Source organism: Monodon monoceros, unplaced genomic scaffold (assembly GCF_005190385.1).
Source record: "Monodon monoceros isolate NGI ecotype Baffin Bay Population unplaced genomic scaffold, NGI_Narwhal_1 Super_Scaffold_8, whole genome shotgun sequence".
NCBI classification, from domain to species: Eukaryota; Metazoa; Chordata; class Mammalia; order Artiodactyla; family Monodontidae; genus Monodon; species Monodon monoceros.
In genome coordinates this window covers 8,567,291-8,587,776 of record NW_021703785.1, presented here as the reverse complement: position 1 = coordinate 8,587,776, position 20,486 = coordinate 8,567,291, and the positions used below count along the sequence as shown (strand labels likewise).

At 40.5% G+C, this 20,486-nt stretch overlaps 1 protein-coding gene across 7 annotated transcripts in view; it reads left to right on the top strand.

Annotated features, from left to right (window-relative positions):
- TPP2 (tripeptidyl peptidase 2) overlaps positions 1-20,486 on the top strand; it is a 68,016-nt gene that overhangs the window by 30,261 nt on the left and 17,269 nt on the right. For all 7 annotated transcript variants that reach the window (XR_003791724.1, XR_003791725.1, XR_003791726.1 and 4 more), the window contains 15 exons: positions 1,722-1,849; positions 4,439-4,538; positions 6,023-6,171; positions 7,903-8,018; positions 8,553-8,721; positions 9,440-9,597; positions 9,898-9,974; positions 11,893-11,999; positions 13,991-14,145; positions 15,294-15,410; positions 15,650-15,750; positions 16,347-16,443; positions 17,316-17,453; positions 18,782-19,026; positions 19,287-19,365. Coding sequence is in view for 4 of the 7 variants with exons in the window: in XM_029210164.1 (XP_029065997.1) it covers positions 1,722-1,849; positions 4,439-4,538; positions 6,023-6,171; positions 7,903-8,018; positions 8,553-8,721; positions 9,440-9,597; positions 9,898-9,974; positions 11,893-11,999; positions 13,991-14,145; positions 15,294-15,410; positions 15,650-15,750; positions 16,347-16,443; positions 17,316-17,453; positions 18,782-19,026; positions 19,287-19,365 (1,936 nt within the window). In the remaining 3 variants the exon portion in view is untranslated. The remainder of the gene's footprint in view (positions 1-1,721; positions 1,850-4,438; positions 4,539-6,022; positions 6,172-7,902; positions 8,019-8,552; positions 8,722-9,439; positions 9,598-9,897; positions 9,975-11,892; positions 12,000-13,990; positions 14,146-15,293; positions 15,411-15,649; positions 15,751-16,346; positions 16,444-17,315; positions 17,454-18,781; positions 19,027-19,286; positions 19,366-20,486) is intronic.

Below are 20,486 nucleotides of genomic sequence, written 5' to 3'. Positions count from 1 at the left end.
CCTATACACCACACCATCCACATACACCAGACCATCCCTATACACCCACCATCCACATACACCACACCATCCCTATACACCCACCATCCACATACACCCACCATCCACATTCACCCACCATCCCTATACACCAGACCATCCCTATACACCCACCATCCACGTACACCCACCATCCCCGTACACCCACCATCCATATACACCCACCATCCACATACACCCACCATCCCTATACACCCACCATCCACATACACCCACCATCCCTATACACTCACCATCCCTATACACCCACCATCCCTATACACCACACCATCCCTATACACCCACCACCCACATACACCCACCATGCACATACACCCACCATCCCTATACACCACACCATCCACATACACGCACCATCCACATACACCCACCATCCCTATACACCCACCATCCACATACACCCACCATCCACATACACCCAGTCTTGTATATCTCAAGATTGTATTTATGTGACATGCTGAAAAAGACACAATGACTGGAATCAAGAATGATGAGTGGTTGCCAGGGCTTAGAAGGGAACATGTAACTACAAATGGACAGATAACACCAGGGAGATTTTTTAATGAGGTGCTAAAATTATTACTGTGTTTATGGTGGTGGTTGCACAGGCTATACATGTGTTAAATCTCGAAGAACTGTACACCAAAGAGAAAGTCAATTTTACTCTATGTTAATATAAAAAATAAAAATTTTTAAAAGTTAAAAAAAAAAAAACCTTAATTTTCTCAGATCACTGGTACTAAGTCCCTTGTGGGGCTGGAAAGGAATGTCTCACAAGTACCCTCTCTCTCAGTTGTTTCATCCATGAAGGTAGTCTCGCCCCTTTTTCTCTTGGTTCAGTAGCTTGATTACCTCAGTGTATTTCTTTCTCTCCTTTAACATTCCTTCTTTTAAAGTCTTCTTTCCCTAGCGTTCTTTCCTTCACATTTATCACTTTGGAGTGTCCTTGGCCCTTTTACCTTTTTTATATTGACCCCATTTTCTTCCTTGTGGTCTAACTTTGTCTCCTTTAATTAATACCAGTACATTTTTCTTATTTGCTGTCAAGCTCTAACCAGATTTCTTATATTTTAAATCCTACATTTAAGTTCTTCTTAGTGCCTTATTTCCACTTTCACCTTTGCCACTTGTCACAACTGTGTGTGTGGATTCCCAAGGAGTCATTTCTGAATACTTTAAGTGGTAGATGGAGGTGGACCCCTGTTGTCCCACCACCCAGTCACTGCCCAATGGTTCAGTCTTTGCTCTTGGTCCTTTTGTAGTTTATTTTCCCCACATATATTCAGTTTTGTATCTAGCATTTTCCCCATGTTTAACCTGGGGCCTCCTAACTCCTTCCCTCCACTAAAACCCAGTGAGGGTGTATCTCTTGGGATGGCTGTATCGTGTTCCACCAATGGTGGATGTGCCGAAATTTACTTAACCGTGCGTTTGAGCGTAGTTTGGTGTTATAAACACTGTGGGCGTAGGAGCTCAGCACTTGTAGTTTGAGGATGTCCTGAGTGATTCTAAAGCACCTCTCCTGATCCATGACCACCATCTTACTTATGCTACTTAGAACCCTTGTTTTGGTTTGTTTTTTCATATACACCATGTTTGAAAATATTTTCACATTATGGTCATATATTTCTTGAAAAGTGGGACAGTTTTATATGTTCAGCGGAATTGTCTCTCTCTTTCAGGAGAATATGTGAAGTAATTAGTGAAGCTGTGTGGAAGCATAACGTAATTTATGTTTCAAGTGCTGGGAATAACGGCCCCTGCCTTTCTACAGTTGGGTGCCCAGGAGGAACCACATCAAGTGTGATAGGTTAGTTTCCTGTTTTAGAAATAGACTTAGAAACAAGCAGGCAAAAAACCTCAGTTCATCCAATGTTAACTGTATCTCTACTCTATGCAAGACACTGTGAGCCTTAAGTAGATCCTTAGGAAAGTGAAATCTAGTAGGGACTTTCTGATCTAGAATTTCCCCTACAGCAGCCTGGAGTAAGGGGTTTACTGGAATTCCGTACAGATCCAGGGCTGTGGGATTACAAATGTGCAGTTACCTCTGCTTTGAGAATTTGGGCAAGGCTTTCTGAAAGCAGTGTGAGAATGAGGATTTTAATAGGTAGAAATAAGCAAGGGAAGGGCTTTCCAGGCTAAGTAAACAGCATAAATAAAGACACTTGCTTCACTACTTATTTATTGTGTAGGGCAATTTATTTATAGTCACATTTCCTCTTTTAATTTCTCTTGGAACATGCAGAAAGATTTAGATGTAGAGGAAGGGAGCTTCATTATTGCGAAAAGCAGTTGAATCACATTTGTTCTATGAATGTGGCTTTTTCCCACTCTTTGGTCTTCAGGATCTGATGCAGTGTTGTTTCGCTGTAATCTAACGGGAAAAAATGCCTGTCAGCAGGAGTTGTAGGAGTGCAAAATTAGTTGCAGTCATAATATGAAAATAATCAAATTAACTTCCATTATAGTACAGTAGCTGCCGCCTTGTGTAAAACACCCCCTCCACAAAACATGAAACCCAGCCCTGATTTTTTTTACTAAGATCATGAATGAGGAGGATGAATTGAGAGATCCCTTATATAGTAAATGAGGCCTAAAGTTTTTTGGTTTATTTTTAAATTTGGGATCAAAATAAGGCTTACACCTCTTAACATTTGTGATTAGATGCATGACTATAAAAACTGGTCCCAAACAGTTTTTCTGGCGTATCCATCAGTAACTGAACAGATATGTATATATCATAAGTGTTATTATAGTTGTAAAGATATTATTGATGTTATAGACACACAACAAAATTTGGGCATCAAAGCTTAGAACAGAAACTGGTCCTTTTGAAAATGTTTTTGTTTTGAAATATCAGTGACCTTATGTTTATAGGACGTGCTTTTATTTATAGCTTGTAAATTTTAAGCAAGGTGTAGCTTGCTTTATATAATTTGGTTTTGTTTTTTTGCGGGGGCTGCATCAGGTCTTTGTTGTGGCACCTGGCATCTTCGTTGAGGCATGCACGACCTTTTTCGTTGTGGCGCATGGCTTCTCTCTAGTTGTGCCATGCGGGTTCCAGAGCACGTGGGCTCTGTAGTTTGCGGCACATGGGCTCTAGTTGAGGTGCACAGGCTCAGTAGTTGTAGCACACGGGCTTAGTTGCCCTGCGGCACGTGGATCTTAGTTCCCAGGGATCGAACCCGCGTTCCCTGTGTTGCAAGGTGGATTCTTTACCACTGGACCCCTTTATTGTAGTTTGAAACCTTTTGATTCAGTAATTCTGTTAAATCGTGTTAAGATAACAGTGCCTGCCAGTGTGATACATCCCTTGTGTATTCCAGATCTCTAGATATTTTTAAGTACACAAATTAAAATGAAACAAAATAGATCTCAAAGGTATCTAATGATCACAATACACTGCACTGCTACAATGCTCAGTATTTTGTCATTTTTTTATCCCCAGTTTCACTGAAAATTTTATACTAAATTTTACAAAACGATTAGTTTTATGTGGCAGCATCGTTAACCTGAGTCCTCTTAACTCACCTATTTTATCTAGACTTCTGCTCTGAAGATGTGTGTGTTGTAAAGAAGAATGAGGCGCTGGTAGGCTTCGATTCTAAGTCTTGTCTCTGCCGGTCATTTCCTTTAGTAAATTTTTTTAATCTCTCTATGCTCTGCTTCCAAATTTCTAGAATGAAGGAACTGAGTTTGATCTCTGTGTTCTGTGATTGCAGAGTCTAACTAGTTTGCATCTGCACATTTATGTAAAAGATTGTATGTAGGGCTTCCCTGGTGGCGCAGTGGTTGAGAGTCCGCCTGCCGACGCAGGGGACACGAGTTCGTGCCCCAGTCCGGGAAGATCCCACATGCCGCGGAGCGGCTGGGCCCGTGAGCCATGGCCGCTGAGCCTGCCCATCCAGAGCCTGTGCTCCGCAGCGGGAGAGGCCACAACAGTGAGAGGCCCGCGTACCACAAAAAAAATATATAATAATAAAAGACTGTATGTAGCATGTTATATGCTTGTTATTTACTACAGCCATTTTTGTGGTCATTTAAAAATGAAGACCAATCAACTGATTCCTTATCTTTCTAAAGTTATATTTTTAAAATTTGAAACACATTTCTCTTTCACACATAGATATGCTTTTAGATACATTATTATATTTAATCCACATAATAATCCTGGAAGGTATTTTTATATACAAAAGCATACCACCTAGTGTAACATCTGGCATGTAGTAAACTTGCCTTGGTTATTAAATTTTCTTATCTTTCCATTTTGTGAGAAAGAACTGTGGTATCGGGAGAGTAGGCAATTTACCAGGGTCACACAGCCGAGGGAGCAGTGGGTTTAGAATTAGGATCCCTGTCTTGTGTCCTTTTGTTAATGACCAGATCCACTCCACAGGTGTTGGTGCCTACGTTTCTCCTGATATGATGGTTGCCGAGTATTCTCTGAGAGAGAAATTACCTGCAAATCAGTACACGTGGTCTTCTAGAGGCCCCAGGTAGGTTGAGAGTAGTACATGGGACTATTACAAATATTTTGTTAAACTGCATGGTGGGGAGGGGTAGAGTTTTGGTCATTTTACCGATTCTTTCTGTTGGTTTTTGCATTTTCATTTTGATTAACAATCTCGTTTTAGGGAAACAGGTAATTAAAGAAATAAATTACAGTTATTTCATTGTTAGATGTATGACATAACTATTCTGTTATAAATTTTACGCCCATGTCTACAATCCTTCACTAAGAATATGTAAGGTTTATATAAGGAAAATTTTATTTTTTTATTTCAGTGAAAGTTTTATTTATGTTTTATGGAACCTATTTTTAGAACACTATTTCCAACACCAGAAATGCTTTATGATCAGCCACTTTAACAGACTAGTGGAAAATTAATAGAGAGTAAGGAAGTAGTCAGAATTCATGAGTCTTCCCAGTTATTTGTTCCAGTTACAAGATATAAAGGTTCAGTGCAAACATTGGTAGACAACATAGTGCAGAGAGAAAAGTGGGAATCACCCTAAACCTCATCGTCTGTCGTATGTATGGGTCAGATTTCGAAGAACATCTTTTTAGTCATTACCGTGTGCGTAAGTGGAAGCACACGCGACTCAGGCTCTTTTATGACCTACTTTTGTCACTCGGTAATACAGTGAGAACATCTTTACAGGTCAACAGATATTTACCCAATAATATTTGTTTTAGGATAGTCACTAGGAGGGCTGCTACCAACCCGTTACAGGAGTTGTTTGCATTGCTTTCAGTTCTCTTTTAGAATGTGAAACCAAATAGCCCCAATATTCCTAGCCAGGAACAACGATAGTTGTTGAGCAGGTGTTTGGTGACGATGCGATGGTGAACTCTATGGGCTTTAACCCAGCAGACCCCGTTGGCTCGAGTCCAGCATGGCAGCCACTGGTCACATGAGAGTCTGAACTGAGCTGTGCTGCAAGTATGAAATGAACACCAGATTTGCAAACTTGGTACAAAAAAGAATGTAAATTAACTCATTTTTTCCTATCAATTTCATGTTGAAATTATAATATTTTATACGTTACTAAAATTAAGTAAACCATCTTTTTGTTAGCTTTTTTTAAATATGGCTTTTAGAAAACTTTAAATGCCATGTGTGTCCCACATGCTTCTCCTGGACAGCGCTATTTTAGACTTTGTAGACAAGAGGGTGCCTCTGCTTATTACAGACGCGAAAAGTACATTCATCAGGCGTCTGAGCAGCGACCCTCATTTACTGTCCTTCTATAAAACATACTTGATACTATGGCCTGCCACGTGTAAGCCCAGATACGCACACACACAGACATTTTGTCCACTTATGAGGGAAAGAACTGCTGCGTAATAGTGAAGTAGCCGTGACTGCGGATAGTTCGTGTGTTGTACTGTAATTTATTTGGCCAGTGGCCTTTCTACAAAGGCCCTGTTTATCCAGTGTCCACCGTCGTAAGCAGACTCTTAACTGCTTTCGTTCAGTGCTGATGGGGCCCTTGGAGTGAGCATCAGCGCCCCAGGAGGCGCCATAGCCTCTGTTCCTAACTGGACGCTGCGTGGAACTCAGCTCATGAACGGGACGTCTATGTCTTCTCCCAACGCGTGTGGAGGCATCGCCTTGATTCTGTCAGGTAATGACATTGCTCACCTTACTACCGTTGCTCAATTTCCCAGTGAAGCGACAGTGAGTTGTTGGCTATTCTGCGTGTACTTCAGCCACAGTTTCATTACTTTTCTTAATGAGATAGAAGTAACATGATAAAATGGATTTTAAAAGTATCATTTATACTTCATCTTGGTCCTGGTTCTAAAATGCATGATTTATGTATAAGCTTAGTTAAGTAGGTGTGAAGTATCTAGACAATTTCATGTTCATAGCTTAAAATAAAGTCAGATTGTGGCCGTGAAAAGTAATTGAATAAATTTCTCTTATTTCAGGCAGATATTTTTAATTCCTGAATTTCTCAGGGTGAGAAAATGTGGTACAACTGGGAATGTCCTGGCCCAGAGTAAAGTTTAAGGTGGAGAATAGTTGATGTGATGATCGTGATTTGGATGTATATTCATTCAGCAAGCATATTCATTGGCTGTTAATGACTCTTAAGCATTATTTTAGCTCTGGGGCTAAATTAGTGAACAGAGCATTAAAAATACCTGTCTGTGTGGAGTTGATGTTAAAGTTGGAGGAGAAACAGACTGTGAACAAAATAAAAAATGGTTACTGTTACACGTAAGAAGACAGTGAATATCGGCGCGGAGCCAGCGAAGCCGACGGGGCGCTAGGCTGGCGTGCGAGAGGCTGCTGTGGTGTTGGACGGGGGGCGTCAGCCCTGACCAGGGCTCAGCGTCCGGTCAGCCCGGCGGGCCTGAAGACCCCTCCCCAGCAGCATCCCTCTGGTCAGATCCCAGGCTCTCCACCCACAGTCCTGGTCCTGTTCAACCTTGCCGAGTACCTCAGGATCGCTCGCGCCTCTTGTCTGTGGCACGCTGCTCTCTTTGCCTGGAGCTCCTTTCTGCCGTGTCTTGGCCTGTGTGTTCCCTGTGTCTCCTCTGATAGACACTACTAGGGATACCGACTCACGTATCTGTTCCCATGGGCATCACCCTTTCGTGGATTCTCACTGACACAACGGTCACCTTCTTGATTTGCTCTCAGAGCGCCGTAGCGTTCCCATGTTTGTTTTGATTAGGGCTTACTCTCGTAAATGTCTGCGTGTTCAGTTCTGGAGGGGACAGGAGTGCGCTCTTACTCATCTTGCGCCTCTAACAGCAGTTGTTATCAGAAGGTGGACAGCTTGGCGGCCTCCACATCCTTCCCAGAGGACAGTCAGCCCCAGCCTTGCTGCTCCCTGGCATTGCCAGGGAAGCTTCTAATCAGTGGCCATGCCTGGGATCCAGTCTCAAAGGTGCTGATTTAATTGCATCGGGACCTCAGCATCTTTCTGGCTCCTTCCAGTACCCTTGGTGTTTATAATGTGCACCCGGGTTGAGACCTTGTGCCAGTGACCATGTTGTTTGACCAGCAGTAGTTTAAGGAAGGTGTCATTCGAATGCCTTTTGGTACTTTTTGCTCAGACGTTCACATTCCCAGTGCAGAGCCCGTGTTCATGCCGCTGCCAAGTGGGCACACAGGAATTTTCGTTGAATGAAGTCTTTGCGTTAACACAAGCAGCTTGAGTCAGACTGTTTGTCAGTTTTTTGTTTTTTTTTTAAATAAAAAAAGATTTGAAAGTGAGTGTTGAAGCACAAGACGTTAAAACCAGAGGATGTACGCGCTATCCATACTAGTGAGCAGAGAGTGTTTCAAGTAACCAGCTCAACTGATGGACACTACTTTCTTGTTTTCTGTTTTTGGCTTTTAGGTCTGAAAGCTAATAATGTTAACTACACGGTTCATTCAGTCAGAAGAGCTCTCGAAAACACTGCAGTGAAGGCTGACAATATAGAAGTGTTTGCCCAAGGACATGGTATTATTCAGGTATTGTCGTTTGTACGAAAAAAACGGGTTGTAAATCAGCAGGATAATATTTTAGTGATTACTGGATAATACTCCTATTATAATGATGATTGAGTTTTTCTAATTGATTATATGCCAGAGTAGTCTCTGAACTGTAAGCAGAGGGTCTGAAAACAAATTTTGTACTTAAGACAGATTTGTGAGGCTAAGGTGGAGAAACATAATAGACATAGGACATGTAGAGGGTGGAGTTCACGGCAGAGCAGCAGAGGGCGGAAGCCGGCCAGTCGTAATGGCATGTGGAGGTTTCCTAGCTTCGTCACTTGGGAGTAAAGAGGGTGGAGTGGAAGGCGAGTCCAGTGGCTAGACCAGTGTTTTGTCCAGTGAGGTAGAATTGTCCTCCTAAATGGGGTTTCCGTGTAGGTCAGAAAGGCGGATGGAGAAACTGACTTTTTGCTTGTACTTTGCTACAATGGAAAAGAAATTGGGGATCTGCAATAAAGTACTTTCTTGACCCAACTGTATATATCTTACTGTTTGTATTCTCTTAATTAGGTTGATAAAGCCTATGACTACCTCGTTCAGAATACATCATTTGCTAATAAGTTAGGTTTCACTGTTACTGTTGGAAATAACCGTGGCATCTACCTCCGAGATCCTGTTCAGGTGGCTGCACCTTCAGATCACGGTGTTGGCATTGAACCTGTATTTCCAGAAAATACTGGTGAGTAATAACCGGACAGTAAGCTGATGTGCTCACATTTATGCTTTGAATGAATTGTACCACAATAGAGAAAATGCTGTTTAGGCTAATGTTCTAAAGAGAAGACAGGAATTGACAATGTTATTAATTTGTATTTCATAGAGGTGTAGGGGACACTGATGGCAATTAGGGATCCTGATACAATGGCAGTTCGGTTGGCAGTGTGTCTACCAGAAAAACAGTAGCGTGGGCCTTTAGGGACCTGGAGCTTTTATTAAATTGTGGATAGTAAAGCATCAAATTCCTTTTCTTTCCCACTTTTACTACTTGGGTGTAAGAGTTTTTGGTTGGAGAATGGGAAGCAGAAGCAGCCAGGCAGAACCCCAGCCCAACGACTGTGAACAAAATTGTCATCACTGTAAACTTAGGAGTCTTTTCTCTTAGTCAGATTCTGTTAACTGTATGCAGTAATGAAAAATATTCACTAAAATGGTTTGTGTTCAGGTTGTAGCCAGCCATGCTGAGTGAACACATGAATGGATTCCGAGCATCCTAAAATAAATGTGAGGGAGGTTCTGTGGCTCTTTTATGTAAGCTGTGTTTCGGGAGCCCGTGCCTACTGGATTTTACAGCCAACCACATGTATCTGTGGAATTTTCTTGACAGACGACAGAACGTTTTAAAATGGAAGAAAAGGAAAAAATAACTAATCTTTACTTTTTGGTCTTTTTAACGCCAGAAAACTCTGAGAAAATATCCCTTCAGCTTCATTTAGCTTTAACTTCGAATTCATCATGGGTTCAGTGTCCCAGCCATTTGGAACTCATGAATCAGTGCAGACACATAAACATACGTGTGGATCCCAGGGGCTTAAGAGAAGGATTGCATTATACAGAGGTATTTATTGGGATATCTTCATTTTTACTTTCTTTAGTCTTTAAAATGTGTAGAAGTCTTTGTGTAGCAGTCCATTTCCCCATTAGTGTAAGTCAAGGGTTGTCATGGGTGTATTTGTCCAGGCTGTTTGCCATTAATTATTTGACCTGACATCAGAAAATTGATGCCAACTTGTACTTAGGACCTTTACATTTTAATCTTAGATTAATTTATTCGCTGAGTAGATTCACCCTTTTTTTCTTTTATTTTCTCTTTTTAAAAAGTCTGTTTATGGATACTGACACTTATTCCTTTTTCAAGGTATGTGGCTATGATATAGCATCGCCTAACGCAGGTCCTCTGTTCAGAGTCCCAATCACTGCAGTTATTGCAGCAAAGTAAGTGCCCAGTTACCGATAGCTTGCTGTTACGTGTAATTATGTAATGGCTGTTTATGGAAATGGGGTGAACTTTTAAAGGACCCATAGGCCAGAACCAGGTGACTAGGTTTTGGTTCTGTTCCTTGCTTAACGTTCAAGGTGGTGCGTAGTCAGTCACGGTGTTCCTTGTTCACAGTGAGGATAACTGACAGCATCTGTCACCTGCCCTCCTTACACCTGATTCAGAGGTTGTATTAGCCTTCATCCGGCCTGATGCCTCGGCAGTGTTTGACAGTGACTTTGTCCCCTCCCACCCGCGGCCCAGATTCCCCCCTTATCTCTGGGATTACCATTATCTCCTCGTTCTTCCGCTTTTCCAGTGCCGTTTCCAGACTCTTCCCTTTCCATCTTGTCTTCTACCCCAGAACGAAGGAACTCAGGACTGATCACACTGCTTGCTGTATAAAGTACCTCAGCGGCACGCCCAAGGATCGTGCTGCTTAAAATAGCAAACAGTGGCCCTTCACAGCCAGTGTTTCCCGCGGCTCCATCACCAAATTACATGTTTCCACGAGCTCACCAATGCTGACCCCCCCAGTTTCCTCAGGACGGGTGCATTTGCACAGCTGATTTCTTTGCTTCAGTTTCCTGTCCCTTAACTTAATGACCAGGTGTGTTCTTGGTCATCTCCGGGTGAAGGGAGTCCCTCCCTGCCGCTTCATGGCACTTTTCACTTGCCTGTGGTACAGACTTTAGCTAGTGTGTTGTCATTTTTAATTCACCGCATTTGACTGTGAGCCCACGGAAGACACAGGGACTGCATCTTACGTGACCCCATATGGAGCCCATTGTACAGAATGTACGAAACAAATTATTCAGTACATGAAAGGCAAGATGGAGATGAGAGTACTGGAAACAATAGAGAACTCTGAGTTAACAGCTTCTATTGAGTTAGTTGCACAGTAATGTTTAATATGCAGTAGGTCTCAGCCCATATGAAACATAGGATGAAATTGAGGAGGTAACAAGTGACACACACGTGAAAAAATTGCGGAACAGTTAAATTCTCAGCCACACATTCCCTAGAAGTCCCGTAGGAACTTCAACAAGGTAATGTACAAGATTCAGGAGTGGGCTGAGACCTCATGTGCTTCAGGAAGCTTTCCCTGACCGCTCCTCGTGAACCAGGAACCTTGCATCTTTTCCACTAACGCTTCCTGCCTCCCCAGAGAATATTACGTTCAACGTCCCTGTTGGGTTTTCCGTCCCCGCTAGATTGGCTGGGGAAAAGGAAAACATTATATTCATTGTTGTAATTGTAGCACCTAATAGCAGTGCCTCAGGTATAGTAGGCACTCATTAAATGTTTGTCATACTGACTAGAGTTTGTCCTTAGTATGTACTTTAGGTTTCTGGGTTGGGTAATTATACATTTGACCTTTATGTTTCACTAATCCCTTACAAAAACTCTATGAAAGTACTTTCTCTTCTTTACTGTGTCATTTATGGCATGGGTGCATTTTGAAGCTACGAAAGAGGTTAAATTTAATATCAGTCTCAACTATAAGGCAGTATCAGTGGCACAAAACATTGCCTTTGATTTTAATATTTTGGACTCACAATAGTCCAGATTCTGGTAACTGGAAAATCCTGTGAATGTTGTAGAATTCCTTTAACCAAAAAAGAGGGAGCTGTGTGTCTGACTTCAGACAAATTATAAAGCAAACAAGTAAAAAGCAGAAAAAGCATCTCCACAGTGTATCTCTGCTAACATGTTGCAAAACTGAGATGACATTGTGCATACTGTTTTGTTACCAGCTTTTAACTCCCTGTGTTCATTTCTCATGAACTGTTGAAATCTAGAGTACCAGTGGGCTTATAATATAAAGCTTTTTTAATGAGAGTGTCATGTTTAATCATTTTTATTAATTTTCAGAGTAAATGAATCAACCCATTATGATCTAGCCTTGACAGATGTACATTTTAAACCTGGTCAAATTCGAAGGCATTTTATTGAGGTTCCTGAGGGTGCAACGTGGGCTGGTGAGTAAAATTAATGTCTTGTCTTGCCCATTTACCTTTATGTGCATTCATCTCTGCTCTGGTTATGACCATATAAAGTTCATATACCTGCAGTAGACTTTTGTCACAACAGTAATAGGTGTCTGGCACTGTAGATTTGCTGTTAGGTTCAAACCTTTTTAAAGATCTAGTTCTATTTTGCATTGGTTCATATGTCAGTCATATATCTAGGCCAGGGGTCTCCAACCCCTGGGCTGCGGACCCGTACCGGTCCGGGGCCCGTTAAGAAGCGGGCCGCACAGCAGGAGGTGGGCGGCGGGCGAGCCAGCGGAGCTTCATCTGCCGCCCCCCATCGCCCGCCATCTGCTCGCATCACCGCCTGAACCGTCCATCCCCAACCAACACTCCCCCCCACCCCAAGTCCATGGAGAAATTGCCTTCCACGGAACTGGTCCCTGGTGCCAGAAAGGTTGGGGACCGCTGATCTAGGCTATCTTAAGATGTTTTAATAGTTAGGATTTTAATTTGGTTCAGAATAATGCCTTCTCCATTCGCGATCAGAGTCAGAGTTGCATCGTGGTACAACTCAGGGCTTCCACTCACATAGGCCCAATGGTTGTGTAACATCTAACTCTAATAAAACGTGTGCTAATCATACCAAAGAATAAAGATCTATAGTTAATTCATATTGAACATGATGTCTGTTTACTGGTAGATGTCAGTGATTATAATGCCCTAATTATGATTTGTTTAGGTTGGGTATTGAAAATAATTAGTTCTTTGGTTTTTTTGTGTGTTTGTTTTTTGTTTTTAATAAGAATTGATCAGATCATCCAGAATAGAAGTAGCTCAGAGCATTTAGCAGTCTTTGATTAGATATATACTGTGGGAGGTGGAGGGGGTGGAAGAGACGTTGGTCAAGGGCACAGACTTTGTTATAAAATGGAAAAGTTTGAGGGATCTAATGTCCAGCATGGTGACTGTACTTAATAATACTCGGTTGTATACTTGAAATTTGCTAAGACGGTAGATCTTAGATGTTCTCTCCACCAAAAAACATTGGTACCTATATGAAGTGATGTATGTGTTAGCTAACCTTTTTGTGATGATTGTTTCATAACATATACATATTCGTCAAATCATCACGTTGTACACCCTGAACTTGAAAATATTATATGTCAGTTGTTTCTCAATAAAACTGGGGGGGAAAAGGGTCAAAGCAGGGAAAAAAAAGAAATGCCCTACAGATGATTCCTATTTCAAATACTTTGACATATTGTCATAACACTAGATTCTGTATTCTTAGCAAGTGATTAGGTTCCCAGAGCCCTGTGCCCACTTGATCTTGTGAAGCAGAGAATTAAGCCTTGCTTCGGTTCCTTGTCTCAGGGCCAGGTATTCGCAAGCTAAGCTGCTGACCTGGCTTCACGGTGATCCTGGCTCATGTCCAGCTCCGCCGCAGAGCACAGCTAAGCATATGTAGTCCTGATAGTCATACTTTCCAGAAGCAAACAGTGCAGATAAACCAAGATTGAGAGACTAGGAAAAGTTATCAGTGAAGTTGGATAAATGGATACTAATGGGACTTAGGCATGCTAACAAATAGAGGTTTCTAAAATTAAAATCCTCTTTACCAAGAATTGATTGGTTTTTAGCTGAAGCAAGAGGAAAGGTTGAACTTAGTAACAGAGAAGGGAGGGATTTTAAAAATTACCTGATTAGGATAATTGTGTGTCCATCTGTGGACAGCTTGCTGTTTCCTGCTGTTTGCAGCATAGCGGTTGCTTATTTTAGTCCTGATTTATTTATTTTCCATAGCTAAATTTTCTACCCTCTCATCTTTATTAATACTCGGTCAGTTCATTGTTTTTAAAGAAATAGCAGATTTCATTTGAATATACCATTTCATTCTCTTGATATAGTATTTCCCCCTAAGTAGGCACTATGAAAGCCATTTTGTGTCCATTTTAAATCTCGTCAGTTAAAATGTTGCTTCTTGCCTCTCGTTGTAGAGGTTATGGTGTGCTCCTGTTCTTCTGAGGTGTCTGCCAAGTTTGTTCTTCACGCAGTGCAGCTTGTGAAGCAGAGAGCCTATCGAAGTCATGAGTTCTATAAGTTTTGTTCCCTTCCAGAGAAAGGAATGCTGACTGAATCCTTTCCTGTCTTGGTAAGTGTTAATTAACAGTCTGGAATCCTGAAATAGTTTCCTTTCGTTCTGGGTGTGGGCTAAGACTAAGTACTTGAATTTGAATTTGATTTTATAGTTTGTATTCAGAGCACATTGGGACTGTATATTTTATTAATGCTGAATAATGGGGAAAGATAGGTCGTCTTACTAGGATACTTGCAACCAAGTTGAGGTAAATGTTAATCTCTTAGGAAAGTGCTGGTCTGCCAGATGCTGACGCCTCACAAAGTGGACCCTGGTTGAGATTGTCTCCTCATCGTACAGTAGATTATTTCCATGTTTAAGACTTTTCTACGTGTTTTCTACTTATTTTAGTTATTTTATTAATGCCCTGTTGCTAAGAATCCATGAGGTTAATTTGCTTTGTAGGTGAAACTGCTGCTCCTGCCTACAGATTAGCCTGGCAGCTCTCCAGGCGTATCTGTAGTGTTAGAAATGGTGCCTAGTCCTTCCTTCTAGAAGGTGAACGCACTGATGTTCTTTCTTGAACTTGCTACTCAGTGTTTTCAGATGGCTGCCTCATCTTTCCTGTATCGCTTATGTTTCTGATAACTTTGACTTGTGTCCTTGTATGTGTTATAGAGTAATATGGTTCACTTTAAACTTTCTAATACACTGATTACTAGAAAACTTAATTTAAAACTCAGTGCTCAAAGAACAGCTTTTGTTTTTACTTTTTTTAATAGGAAGAAACATGTGAGGGACCATAATTTCATTTGGCTTTGGTTGCCAGGCAGCTCTTGAGCCCAGAACTCAGCTGTGGCTATTGAATATGCCTCACAGAGTTGTCATACCCCTTCTCTTGTCATTGTTCTTAATTATTTTTCCTTTGGTCCCAAGTTTTTATTCCAGTTTGTTTTCACCATTATTTTATTACATGTACTTCAGAAGCTGCCTCAGACCTCTTACGACAAGCGGTTTAGGATTATGAGTAAATAACTGTGTATTTAAATACCTGCAGTCTGTCTCAGCAACTGAGATTGGTGTAACTTCAAGCATAGCTAATGATAAGTTTCTTTGAATTTTCCTGCTGTACAAATAGAAAAAGTTTGAAAGCATAGAACTGCTTTGAAACACCTATTTATGTTTTGTAATTTACACATTGATAATTTCATTTTTCTTTGCAGGGTGGGAAAGCAATTGAGTTTTGTATTGCTCGTTGGTGGGCAAGTCTTAGTGATGTCAATATTGATTATACCATTTCTTTTCATGGGATAGTATGTACTGCTCCTCAGTTAAACATTGTAAGTTCCACATTTCCATCATTTTTAATGTCAGTTATTTGTGTTATTGTGAAATAATTTCAATGGTTGGGTTTACATTTTAATGGGGAGATTATCTATGGTTCTGGAAATAACAATAGTCTTCGTTCATGGGTGCTTATAAACATTGTGTTTGACACATTTAGGTCCAAGTATTGTTTAAAAATGCAGTTTGTTTTCAGTAGAGTTTGAGAAACTAATTTGATAAATATCCTTTGTAGCATGCATCAGAAGGAATCAACCGTTTTGATGTTCAGTCCTCCTTGAAATATGAAGATCTGGCTCCCTGCATAACTTTGAAGAGCTGGGTCCAAACACTGCGGTATCTTCAATGTTTTGGGGCTGCAAATGTTGGGTATCAGTGTGATGGGGGTGGGGGGATGGGCGTCTCTTCACTCTTTGGAAAGGGTCTCTTTTATTTTTAATCATGTGAATGCTGGACGTGAAAATTCAGTTCATGACTTTCCAGCCCAGGGAACCTGGTGGGTCTCTGAGAGGCAGCCGCAACAGCAGCTTCTGGCTTTAAGTAACATGTACCTAGAGCCCTTGCTGTGGCACCTGGCAGGACCCATCCCGTGATGAGGGCAGGGCTGTCTGCGGTCAGACCCTGTCCTTCAGCACTGTGAGGAATTGTCACCTAGTCCCGGCATCTGATTCTGTTGAGACTGTCAGTTGATGGTTGAAAATGTTTTTATCATGAGAAGATTACCTTTGTAATACTGCAAAATGTAACTGTGTGTATTGCTATGGTTCAGTCAGTAAAGAATTATATAAGTTAATGATAAAAATATTACAAAATACACGGAAAAGGACAGCATCTAGGAATGCTCATTTGTCATTATTGTGATACGTTATAGATTTTGCTGATTATAGTTTTCTCTCATTTCAATGAACTCTTATGCAATTGTCTGATTACAGCCCACTCAGTGCAAAAACAAAACCTTTAGGATCAAGGGATGTTCTGCCAAATAATCGTCAACTTTATGAGATGATCCTGACTTACAACTTTCATCAAGTAAGTGTTTGTGTAACCAAGTATACCCTTACAAAGAACTCTTGTGTTTTATGAATCATAAAATCAGAAATGGAAGGACAGTGTATTCAGAGTGTGTGTGTGTGTGTGTGTGTGAGACATACATATATATGAAATAGAAACAAGTAATTAACCCTGGTTAATTTAGAATTATTCTTTGGGAAATTATGATATAGAACGATCTAAGTACCATTCAGATCTGAAGTCACAGATTCTAATTTAGTGGTGACCTGGCCTTTGAGCCTTAGTTTTTGTAATCACTGACACCTGCCTATTCTCTGATACCTGTCCACTGGTTTGATGTCTTGTCAAAGCCAGATGCCTTCTGATTATGGAACCAGGCCTGATTGCTCTCTGTGAAGCAGGTGTTGGCACAGTGAGACATCAGAATAGCTCCTAGGTTGAATGGGTAGTAAAGGTAGTTAAGATGGGCATAAAAATCAGATCGAAGTTTATGGAGGATCAGTAAGATTTTAGTAAACTCTTATTGAAGCATAATATGAATTACTGTTGGGGACATAATTGATTTCAGTGGATTGTCTAATTTCAACTTTATAAAGAAATTTTTAGTTTTATTAAAAAAAAACAGTTAATTAGAGGTCCTGAAGAATAGGTATTGCTTTAGTAATGAATACAATTAGCTAGGTTTGTGTTTTTTAAACCTTGTAAGAGAAGTACCTTTTATTAGTCCCGAAATCCTGGATGTGTTCTGCATTTTTGAAATTGGTTACTGCAAGAAACTATTTTTAATACTTTTAATGTAAAAGTCTGATCAATAGCAATATTACAGGTCTACATTAGAAATCATATAAACCACATCAAATAATCATTCTTCCCCCCCCCCCCCCCCACAGCCCAAGAGTGGGGAAGTGACTCCAAGCTGCCCCCTGCTTTGTGAATTATTGTACGAATCAGAATTTGACAGCCAGCTGTGGATTATATTTGACCAGAACAAAAGACAGATGGGTTCCGGCGATGCTTACCCTCATCAGGTATGATTTTTAGAATTAACAGCTGTTTCTTGAGCTGATGAAGCCCGGATTCTTGCTCTGGTAACGTGCCTGCTTTTTAAACACCAGTGTGGTTGGGCGTTTAGTACTTGGACACACGGCTAGCAGCTCAGCTGTCTGTTGCAGGTCGGACCGTGACAGCTTTTCAGCCCCACGGTTGGGCTGAATCCGGCTTCGGGGTAAAGGAGGGCCAGGAGGATGCTCACAGATGCTGGCCAGCAGAGCTTTTTATTTTTAGTACTTCTCCTTCCTACCCAGTGCTTGCTCCTATCTGCACGGTGAAAGCAAATCATCCAGGATATGTTAGCCCCTTGAAGTGATCCCAGGTCTGAACTGGATCCAGAGCACAATGACAGTGCCAAGTGTCTTCAGTTTATTAGAACTTTGAAATATGTTTCTTCTTGGTCAGCTGTGTAGTGAGCACTTACTATATGCCAAGCACTGTGCCTGGCACTGTCATTTGGAAGGAAAAAAAACCTTTTAATCATATAATTTATAGAAATCTTATCCCTGATTGAAAGACTGTGACAAAGAAATGAGCTATTTCCTGTAACCTTTATAATTTTATGCTAAATAATAAAAATAATTTACGCAGGGTTTTCCGCTAGTCATTCAAGGAATGGTTTCCTTTTTTTCCTCAAATCCAGGCCCTGGCACGTCTCCTCAGTACAGACTGGGTTATTGCAGCCATTCCTTTTGTTGCTTTAAAAAATCTCAGAAGAAACTGCTGCTGCAGCATACAGCACTCCGTCCTCTTGAGCAGGTTGCCTGGATGGAGCGTGGCAGATCTGTACTCCTTTGTCCCCACTGGCTCCCTGTTTTTCCCGTCTGCAATAAAAGGGGGTGGCATGGTGGTTATGATCTAAAGGTTACCAGTCATGTGCATACAAACACGTGTGTGTGTCTGTTTTAGATATTACACAGCACCTCAGTTTTGCTCATTCTTGGTGTCATTTTATCCGTGCCCGTGAAGACCCAGGAACTAGAAAATCGTTGCCTTTTCCAGTCTTGAGCGGATGCTGATTCAGCTGGGCGCCTAGGAGTGGCCTGTTGTTGTGGGAGGGCTGAGGGCTGAGGGCTTGGCTGCCTTCAGCTCCCTTATCCTCTGCTCTGGATGTGACCTTGGCCAGCTCACTTTGACGTCCAGTCGGGGCGTTGTGTGCATGTCATGTGTGTGTCGTAACTTGCATTGTACCTCACATACTGTAAGCACTCTGTAAGTGGTAATTCTTAACTGTTTATCCTCTTACTGTAATTTTCGTTCATGTGGCTAAACCTTACCTTTCCCAAATGTTGTTTTTCTTTTATAGTATTCTTTGAAACTGGAGAAAGGAGATTATACAATTCGACTGCAGATTCGGCATGAGCAGATCAGTGATTTGGAACGTCTTAAAGATCTTCCATTTATTGTTTCTCATAGGTTATCTAATACCTTGAGCTTAGATATTCATGAAAATCATAGTCTTGCACTTCTAGGAAAGAAGAAATCAAGTAACTTGACATTACCACCCAAATATAACCAGCCATTCTTTGTTACTTCCTTACCTGACGACAAGTAAGTGATAACATTGCTTAACACTCACTATCCATCTTATACTCTGTAATCTTTAAATGCTAGTTTATAATATTAGGCTACACTTATACTGTGTTGTCATTTGCCATTTTAGACTAAGGTTATTTCTCCCTTTGGTTTTTGAAATCTTAGCTACGGAAATTATTTCAGAATGCAATTGTTTTGATGTTTTTCCCCCTAATTCTCTTTGTGAAACTTTCTTTATTGTTCCTTTTCTCTCCTCTTTTGAATCTTCTTCTTAGAATACCTAAAGGGGCAGGACCTGGATGCTACCTTGCAGGATCATTAACGTTGTCAAAGACTGAACTCGGAAAGAAAGCTGTAAGTATTAGGTTTTTTTTTTTTTTACACTGAAAGTGCCTGTTCCAAAATTTCCATTTCCTTAAAAATGGAAATTAATTTACATTTCAGAATGAGTAAAAGAGAAGATCTCTCTGGAAAAAGAAATTTAATAGTTTTTTTCCCCCAAGTTGCTAGTAAAGGTCAATTAATATTTGGTTGTATTTTTATATATTTAGTATTCTTTTTCCCAAGCCTAAGTACTTGGGCCTTGAACCTGTTCTGCCTTGCACAGCTAATATACTTGAACTTCCCATGAAATATGTAGATCCAGATCAAACTTGGCTTAAGTGAATGGGATGTTTTTAAAATTAGAGAATTTATAGAGTTTTAACTAACGTAATATTGTGGATATAGGAATAAATCAGATCTTCTTGGGTGACTTCTAAAAAAAACAGTCAGGACAATTACTACTAATAAACAGTATTTTTTACTTGTACAGATCTTTCTCTTATTGGAATTTTGTGTAGTTATCTACAAGGTAGTTATTTCTTTTGGCATTAAGGTTTATTTTATAGTTTCAAAATTGTGCTTTTTGTTAAAAACATGTTTCTGGTTGTTATATTTTAGAGATAATTGTTATGGTTTGATAGTACCTGTTTTAGTTTTTCCAACTGTTTTCATTACAAATTTATTGTGAGAACAGTGTTTATATACATCTGTCACCCTCTGTCATAATGTCATTTTAGCTCAATGCCAGTAAAAGTTGTCATTCTTATAGTTTTGCATTTCTCTTTAGCATTAGTTCTTACAAAGTAAGTCCACCACCTAATTCTGGAATTTATAAGTGCTGTTATCAAAATGAATAGAGCTCAAACATCTCAACAAGTATTCTCATGTCTTACCACTGTTGAACCAAAGATGGTTTATTAGCTGTCATAGGAGCGTCATCACGTAGGACTTTTGTGCTTAGAACAAGTCGTTTGCCCTGATATTTCTTGAGTCTCATTTCAGTCTGTACTATTTACTTATATGTACTTTAGTAAAAGTTATAAGTACTTCAGTATAATATAGCCTTAGTAGAATGTGAAGTGAATCAGTAGTTACTGGAATTCATAGATGCACTGATTTAAGAAGTCCTGGTCTAGGTCCTTTTAAGTAGG